This window comes from Henckelia pumila, chromosome 1 (assembly GCF_033568475.1).
Source record: "Henckelia pumila isolate YLH828 chromosome 1, ASM3356847v2, whole genome shotgun sequence".
Classification (NCBI taxonomy): Eukaryota; Viridiplantae; Streptophyta; class Magnoliopsida; order Lamiales; family Gesneriaceae; genus Henckelia; species Henckelia pumila.
The window spans coordinates 146,953,206-146,962,979 of record NC_133120.1 but is presented as its reverse complement, the minus strand read 5'-3'; the positions used below and the strand labels follow the sequence as shown (position 1 = coordinate 146,962,979).

Sequence of the window (9,774 nt, the reverse complement as noted above, 5' to 3'; positions counted from 1 at the left end):
AGACAATATCGCTGATCCGCTTACTAAGCCCTTGCCAGGACCATTGTTTGACAAACATCGCGAAGCAATGGGTCTACGTAGTATGACTAGTTGGCTATAGGGCAAGTGGGAGATTGAAAGAGTGGGTGCCCAGTGAGCCAACTTGTGGCTATGGGCTTTGATGACTCTTTGTACAAACGATCTTTTGTTTAATGTAATTTACACTTTTATTAATGGCAATGACTTTATCTTTCTTCATATTGTTATATTATGATATACTATTGTTGTTTTGATAAAGACCTTGAATATACTATAGTGTATGTAAGATGTGGTAGAACATGGGGATGCCTATCATGAAATACATCTTATAGTCACTGTATATTCTAAACTGTTCCTAGTCGATTGAGCCGTCCGATAATAAGGATAAGGATCGCTCGAGTTTGAGACTAGCATTTGCGATGCGGAGTACCACGTTTCATTGGTAGGGAACATGGAGATGTTCGAAGCATGCAAATGGATATTCATAGGATGAATAATCGAACTACCCTATCCGGACTTTCCAAGTGGTTATCACTTATCGAGTGGATAAAGTCCGCGGTTTTGGTTGTACACCATTAGTCCTTACTACTTGAAACATCATGGAGACTCTATATGCTAGTACTGTGCTTTGACTCGTTTACCGACTCTATGGGGGTCATCAGGTGTCGGGATTGGGTACAGTTACAACACATATAGGAGTCGATGCATTGTTGTCAAGGATTCACCACATACTTGCGAGTGTGGATATCCTATGCGATCTGAGGAGATATTAGTGTGAAGAATCTCTGGCCAGAGTACTTGATGTGATTTAAGAAATGGTTTCTTAGTAGCACATGCGATGTCACTAATTTGATCTTCAAGATGTATTGCATAGTTATCGAATCTTGAGCGACTCTCGATATACCAATGGTTGTTGATTCGATCGGGATATATGGATGAAGGGACCGTACTGTACGCTAACCAAAATCTACTGGTTCTTGTAGGCACTATCAGTGATACCTAGGGAATCATGGGGCGATGTTGCTAGGCGCTTTACCATGATTCGTTGGGCAAGTCGGAAATCGTTGTTCCGAGTCACAAGGAGTTGTGAGCCCACGGCTAGCTGTATCCCTGAACCATTGAGGGTCACATAGTGTAATGGAGTTTTAATCCCCGTTGAGATATTTAAATTTAAAGAGTTAAATTGAATGAATAAAGAAGTTGGACTTCTTAAATAAGAGTAAGGGAGTAGGATTTCCTAAAATGACATAGGGATGGACATTTTTTTGGAAATCAATGAATTCGGATTCAGGAAAATTTATCTTGACTTTAAAATGTGCAGAAATGGTTTCTGTGCACATTGGTAAAATCGGTTTATCAATCGGAGTCACGATGAATTTTATATTAATTTCTGAACATGCGGGCTTTGCTTGTCGGGCCTCAACTTATGACTAATGGGCCCTAAGGTGTTAGTGGCCTGCATTATAAATAAGTTATTGCAGTACAGAAATTACACACAACAGGTCATAATTTAAGAGACAGTTTTTCGAAAACCCTAGCTCTCTAAAAATATTTCGGCCGCCCCCCCTCCCTTCTCTGCGTGAGAAATTCCGGTCTGTGATTTTGAATTGCAGTCTGGAATAGCGAATCAAATTCGTTTATTCTCTTCGTAGAAAACTTCTGATAGATTTTCTAGTGCAATCTATCAGAGGGATTAAACCTCTATTCGTGGACCTGATTGAAGGAAAGCTTGTTCATCAGTTCCAGGGAGATACAAGAAGCGCAGAGAAATCTGTGTGGTGTCCAATAATCTCGCTTCGAGATTGAAGGTAAAATTTAATAATAGTTATTTAATTTTACACACACAAATAATTTAATCGTTAAACGGTTGATACCCACACTATGGAATTGTTCCATAATAAAATTTTTAAACTTTCGCTGCACCGGGTATCAATCGTGATTGATCTGAACGCCAGTTTTCCAACAAGAGTCACTACATTTATGGTATCAGAGCATGCAAAGTATTCTTGGGATTTAGATTCTACATAAGATAACCGTTAGGTTCATTTTGTAGATGGCAGATCGTGACGACAAGAGTTCTCATGGCAGTATAGGTGGGCGTTGGGGTGATGCCGACCGAGAGCCTCGTCGGGAACGCCGCCATCGTCATTGAGATGAGGACCGTTTTAGTGTACGTCGATTATATATCATTGCTTATGTATTGAGCTTACAGCTCACGTCCTGTATTTTCCATATGTCTGGACACCCCATGTAACGTCCTCAACCTATGAAAACGTTACTCAACTAACATGACCTAAAATTTAAGCGGAATAAAAAAATTCAATAGATGTATGCATACATCAAACTTTACTTAAAACATTTCAAAATAGTTTACAAACCAAATCCAAACCTTAAAATTTATAAAACTTGTTTTCAACATTAAAATACCTCATAAAGTTGCAAATGACTCAATACATAGCACACTCATCACACAACACACTCATAACTATAACACACTCATAACATAACACAATCATCACATAACACACTCATGCATCGCCCGTCGGTCCGACTCCTTGCTCTTCTTCATGCCCGACATTGAACTCATCGACATATGCATAAATTTCATCTTCATTACCTGCACCATTCAAGTATAGTGAGTCTAAAGACTCAGAAAGTATATGCAGTAAAAATCGTGAGATTTCAAATATCATTTAAACGTAACATAACATAACATAAACTCATCATTTAGTGATGAATTATGCGAAATTGTGGCAACCGTCATAATGGGCACATTCATCCTTTTCTTGTTGATCAACAAGCATATGGCATTAAGCCTCATAACATTCGTTCTTTGGAAAGGCCCTCTCCGAAGCTCATCCCGGAGCACCAGTCCCGTGTACTTATCTGTCTCATGAGACATGTTTGGAAAGGCCCTCTCCGGAGCCCAAACCGTAGCACCAATCCCGTGTTTGCCACCACAAAAACACATAAGACATCAAAAGCGTTTTCATACATTAACATGTCATTCATTTTTCATATCATATTATTATCATCTCATCATAACATTCCATCTTTGCATGACTTGTATGCCATAAATCATTCATCATAACATCATGATTCCTTTCATAAACTTTTAGGTCGTGATCTTAAAACTTACTCGATAACTTCATGCATATCATAGATGATTAAAAATCATATTTTCATATTGAATATAGCTTTCATGAATGAACATAGACATGTACATGCATCACATAACATAATCGATCCACGTAAGTTGTTCTTTTCATTCTTGAGTTAAAACTTGAAACTTTTTGCATAAAAACTCTTAAATATATTTTGGAAGCCTTAAAAGATCATAACCAAGAATTTAGGACCCTAAAATAACATATCAAAATCATGAATTTTGAAGTTTAGGCGCGACCGCTCCACTTCTTCGGCGCGGGCGCGCATGCCCTGCACAGATGGGTCTTATTTCTCGCTCTCAAACTCTTTTTTACAGTCAGAATTTGAAAACGTGGTAAACATAAAATTTTAGCCCTTGGTCTTGGATTTCCAATACCGAAAGCCTCACCTCAATTGGAATTTTTGGTAAAAAGTTATACGCATTCTCCCGAGACGGGTCGGTTAAGGAAATTCAAAACAACCGACACATTTCGGGGCGATTTTGGCCAAACATCCAAAATGATTTTGACAAAACTCAAAACACAAAAATTGTAGAAATTTAAACTAGCTTTCAAATAAAGTAAGACTCATCTCATTTGGAATAGGACACTAGTATTGATCCTCAAAATTGTGACGAGCGTCGCTAATCCGGAACAACCCAACACATGTAATAATTCAAAACTTTAATTCAAACTAACTCAACACTTCAAATTCAACACATATTTTCAAAATCATTCCTTTTTCAACTCTAACCCATAATAATCCATCAACACACATTATTTATCAAGAATTTCTCAACCCATACTTCAAGAACTCGTCAAGAACGGTTTACATTTCACGATTTCATAACATCATAATTTCATGCTTTTGAAATTCTAAAAAAATCATGCATATATATCTCAACATACATAATTTCATATTAACATAATTATACCTTGAATGGTGGTTTCAAAATCTTTAAAAACTTGCCTTGAATTGAGGTTAAGATGATCCGGATTTTCGGAGACGAACTAACCACGAAGAGGAGCAAGATTGGAGTTTAACTTCGAAATTTCTTGAAGGAACTGTGTAGTGCTCCGGGAAGAATCAGAGAATAAGGATGAAAAGAAAAAGAAAGAAGAATAAGATAGACGTGAAGGAGAGGAATTATTGGGAGACAAACTCATAATGAAGTGGGGAACGTGATAGAAGAGTGTTCCTTTCAACACTTAATTCGCGTCGTGATGAGTAATTAAAATGTAGTTTACCACTCTTCCTTGATTCGACTGATAAAAATACTATCTCCCAACTTTTTTATTCAAATTATATCAATATTATACATAAAATACTCTTGAAAATACGTTCTAACACTTCGTTCGTAGGTTAGCCTCGTCCCGCGAGTCCAGAATCAAGCTCAACCTGGAATCATTTACTTAATCAAAATTGTTAAACATAAATAAACATAATCACTTAATAACTTAAACAATTTAAGGCATAAAATCATTTAAAAATTATTTTAAAATCATCGTGAGCAAGTTTAGTGGATTCGGACCTTACAACTCTACCCTCCTTAAAAGAATTTCGTCCTCGAAATTCGACTTACCAAAAAGTTTCGGGTATCGACTACACATATCCTGTTTGATTTCCCAAGTAGCTTCTTCCACCAATTGATTTTGCCACAAAATTTTTACCATCTTGATTTCTTTGTTCCTCAACTTCCGGACTTGCCTATCCAATATTTGAATAGGTACCTCGTCATAAGACAAGTCGGGCATCCATTGAATTGGTTCGTGGCGAATGACGTGCGAAGGATTTGAGATATACTTTCTCAACATCGAGACATGGAAGACATTGTGTACTCCTTCCAGACTTGGAGGCAATGCTATTCGGTAAGCTCTTGTTCCAATCTTGTCTAGGATCTCAAAAGGCCCTATATATCTCGGGCTCAGCTTCCCTTTTTTCCCAAATCTCAAGACCCCTTTCCAAGGTGACACCTTCAAGAACACGTGATCACCTACCCGGAACTCCAATTCCCTACGTCTCCGATCGGCATAGCTTTTCTGATGGCTCTGTGCTGTCAACATCCTGTCTCTAATTTTTGCTATCATATCAACTGTCTATTGCACTATTTCTGGTCCCAACACAGCTCTCTCTCCAATCTCATCCCAATGTAGAGGAGTCCTACACTTTGTTCCATTCAAAGCCTCATAAGGAGCCATTCCAATAGTAGCTTGATAACTATTGTTGTAGGTGAACTCCACTAAAGGCAACTTCGATTCCCAAATTCCTCCAAAGTCAATCATGCAAGCCCTGAGTAAATCCTCCAGTATTTGAATTACCCGTTCAGATTGTCCATCTGTTTGTGGATGAAAAGCAGTACTGAAGGCCAATTTCGTTCCCAAACCATGATGTAAACTCTTCCAAAAGTTCGAAGTAAACCTGGGATCTCTATCAGAGACTATCCTTGCTGGAACTCCATGCAATGTAACTACTTCTCGAATATATAACTCTGCATATTGATTCATCGAGAAGTTATTTTTGATGGGTAGGAAATGAGCTGACTTTGTCAATCTGTCAACTATTACCCATATTGAATTCATTCTCCGTGGTGTAATTGGAAAATCCAACAACGAAGTCCATAATGACATCTTCCCATTTCCATGTAGGAATGGGTAATGGTTTCAAAAGTCCTACTGGCCTTTGATGTTCAACTTTCACCTGTTGAAATGTAAAACATTTGTTAACAAACTTAACGATGTCTTTCTTCATACCTGGCCACCAATATAGCATCTGTAAATCCTTGAACATCTTCGTACTCCCTGGATGAACTGAATACGGCACAGTGTGGGTCTCAGTCATCACATCTTTCCTCAGTGAATCTACTGCTGGTACCCATATTCGCTCTTTGTGATGTACGATCCCATCCTTCACTGTGTACAAGATACCACCCTTGGTTTCATCTTTTTGCTTCCAAGTTAATAATTGCTGGTCTAAAGCTTGACCTGTTCGAATCTTGTCGAGAAAACTTGGAACCATTTTTAAAGCTGATATGGTACACATCTCCATAGGTTCAATCACTTCCAATCTGAGTCGTTCAAAATCTACAATCAACTCCTGTTGAGTTGTCATTCTGTTCAAAGCCGCAGATTTACGACTCAAAGCATCAGCTACTATATTAGCTTTACCCAGATGGTAGCTAATATCACAATCATAATCTTTCACCAATTCAAGCCATCTTCTCTGGCGCATGTTCAACTCCTTTTGGGTGAAGAAGTACTTCAAACTTTTATGATCGGTGAAAATCTAACACTTCTCACCATAAAGGTAATGTCTCCATAGTTTCAGTGCGAATATAACTGCTGCCAATTCGAGATCATGGGTAGGGTAATTCTTTTCATGAATCTTTAGCTGTCGTGAAGAATATGCTATTACCTTTCCATCTTGCATCAAAACAGCCCCTAATCCATACTTGGAAGCATCTGTATAAATTATGAATCGACCGATGCCTTTCGGTATGGCTAGCACTGGTGCTGTCATCAACTTTTCCTTCAACTCCAGAAAGCTTTTCTCACACTGATTAGACCATTCAAACTTCACACTTTTGCGAGTTAATAACGTCAGTGGCAGCGCTATCTTGGAGAAATCCTGAATGAATCTGCTATAGTAACCCGCTAATCCCAAGAAACTCCGTATCTCTCTAGCATTCTTTGGAGTAACCCAATTTTTAATTGCTTCTATCTTTGCTGGATCAACCTCTATTCCCTTTGCCGAAACTATGTGACCCAAAAATGCAATCTGTTCTAGCCAAAATTCACACTTACTGAACTTAGCAAACAATTGTTTTTCTTTCAGAATCTGCAAGACTGTAGTTAGATGCTGACGATGCTCATCCAAACTACGAGAGTAAATCAGTATGTCATCTATGAATACTATGACAAAATGATCTAAGAAAGGCTGGAACACTCTATTCATAAGATCCATAAATACTGCCGGTGCATTTATAACTCCAAACGTATGACTAAGAACTCGTAGTGGCCATAACGAGTCCTGAAAGCCATTTTATGAATATCTTCATCTTTCACCTTCAATTGTGGTAACCTGATCTCAAATCAATCTTGGAGAACACTACTGCCCCTTGTAACTGATCAAACAAATCATCTATCCTAGGCAGTGGGTATTTGTTTTTCGCTGTTACTCGGTTCAGCTCTCTATAATCGATGCACAGTATCATAGACCCATCTTTCTTTTTGAAAAACAATACCGGTGCACCCCAAGGCGATACACTCGATCTAATGAAGCCTTTATTGAGTAGCTCTTGTAACTGCTCCTTCAATTCCTTCATTTCAGTCAGTGCTAACCTGTATGGTGCTTTGGAAACTGGTTGAGTTTTGGGCATTAATTCAATCCCAAATTCTACCTCCCTAGCTGGAGGTAATCCTGCAATATCATCAGGAAATACGTCTGAGAAATCTCTCACTACCTCGACGTCTTCAAGTTTCGGTCGAGGAAATTCTTGGTTGCAAGTAAAACTTGCAAGGAAACCTGCACATCCTTTACTCAACAGTTCCCATGCCTTACCCACTGAAATTAAAAGAGATGAATTATTTTTCGGTGTGGCATGGAATAGAAACGATTCTCCATTCTTAGTTTTCAAAGAAACCGTCCTCCGTTTACAGTCTATGGTAGCCTCGTAACAAGACAACCAATCCATACCAAATATCACGTCAAAGTCCGACATTTTGAGGATAATAAGATCAGCATGCAACTCCTGACCTTGCATCTGTATACTGCATCCTCTGATAATCAAATCACTACTCAATTCTTCCCCTGAAGGCAAAGATATACTAAACCCCGAAATTGACTTATTTGGTACCAAACCCGATTTATTAACAAATTCAACAGATATGAACGAATGTGTAGCTCCAGTATCAATTAAGATATGAGCAGGAATACTGGAAACATTAATCATACCTGTGACGATGGCTGAGTTTGTGTCCACTTGCTCATGAGTCATGGCAAACACTCGGCCTTTGACCGGTCCTCTTTGTTGGGGACATTCCTTTGCAAAATGTCCTGGTTGTTTGCACAAGTTACATACACCAGTTCCCATCATACATTGGCCTGAATGAAGTTTTCCACATTTTTGACAAGCTGTTGGTGCACTTGCCGATTTTTGTGCTGGTAGAGCCAACTGTTTCTGCCCTTGAGTTCGAGGCTGTTGTTGTTGGTACGGTCGGTGTTGGGGAGGGGCTTGGTACAGCCTCTTTCTGCTAGAATTTCCTTGCTGGTCTCGACCCTGATAGTTAGATCTCTTTTCCTGTGACTCTCTGATAATATCGTTTCTGTCCTTTTCGGACAACATGGCCTGATCTACCGCATTTTTGTAATTTTTCGCTCCACTTAGTCTAACATCCTTTCTGATGAATGCATTCAACCCTTCTATAAAGTGTTTCAACTCTTCAGCAGGATCACCAGAAATCATCGGTACAAAGTATCTTCCCCTTTCAAACATCTTTACATACTCCGCAATTGACATGCTTCCTTGACGGATCTCCAAAAACTCTCTAGCCAACCTGGTTCGGGTGCTCACTGTGAAATATTTGCCGTAGAACACATCCTTGAATCCATTCCAAGTAAGGGTGGTTAGGTTCAACGCTGCTTTCACTTCATTCCACCAAACACGAGCGTCATCGCGGAACATATAGGTAGCACATCTCAATCTATCCGCATCTGTCATCTGCATGAATTCAAAAGCAGTCTCCATAGCTTGGAACCTTTGTTCCGCAATCAAAGGATCAGTCTCTCCTTTGAACTCAGGTGGTCCCAACTCTAAGAACCTTTTGTAGATAGGGTTTTGATTAGCTGCAGGATGGTTATTTCCGGCATTAGCTGTCTGGGCTTGAAGAAACTGTTGGATTTGAGCTCCCTGAGTACGGCTTTGCTCTTGAAGCAGAGCAGTTAATCCCGCCAAAAACTGGTTGTTTTGATTGTTCTCACTATCTGGCCCGCAATCATTATGGTTGTTGTTAGAGGCATTGGCGTTGGCGTTGGTGTTATTTGCCCTAAGTGATGCCATAGTCCTAAAGTCCAATATTATCCACACCGCTCAGTCACGATTCAATACGTAAATATACTTTAACATATAACATGCATACAATATCTCATCGCATTATCATACACATAATCGAATAAACATCATAACTTACAAACATGAAGACGGGGCGTTGGAGTGGTGGCGAGTATGCATGAATGTTTCAAGAAAACCCAGAGCGAACTGCTCTGATACCAAACTGTAACGTCCTCAACCTATGAAAACGTTACTCGACTAACATGACCTAAAATTTAAGCGGAATAAAAAAATTCAATAGATGTATGCATACATCAAACTTTACTTAAAACCTTTCAAAATAGTTTACAAACCAAATCCAAACCTTAAAATTTATAAAACTTGTTTTCAACATTAAAATACCTCATAAAGTTGCAAATGACTCAATACATAGCACCCTCATCACACAACACACTCATAACTGTAACAAACTCATCACATAACACACTCATCACATAACACACTCATGCATTGCCCGTCAGTCCGACTCCTTGCTCTTCTTCATGCCCGACATTGAACTCGTCGAC

The 9,774-nt window shown here is 39.0% G+C and overlaps 1 protein-coding gene across 1 annotated transcript; it reads right to left on the bottom strand.

The window, feature by feature from the left end:
- Positions 1-5,715: 5,715 nt before the first annotated feature.
- Positions 5,716-9,217, bottom strand: LOC140874175 (uncharacterized). The gene is made up of 4 exons (XM_073277456.1): positions 8,113-9,217; positions 7,411-7,968; positions 6,574-6,941; positions 5,716-6,399 (listed from the first exon to the last, which is right to left on the bottom strand). The coding sequence occupies exons 1-4, from the start codon at positions 9,215-9,217 to the stop codon at positions 5,716-5,718; spliced, it is 2,715 nt and encodes a 904-aa protein (XP_073133557.1).
- Between the last annotated feature and the right edge of the window lie 557 nt (positions 9,218-9,774).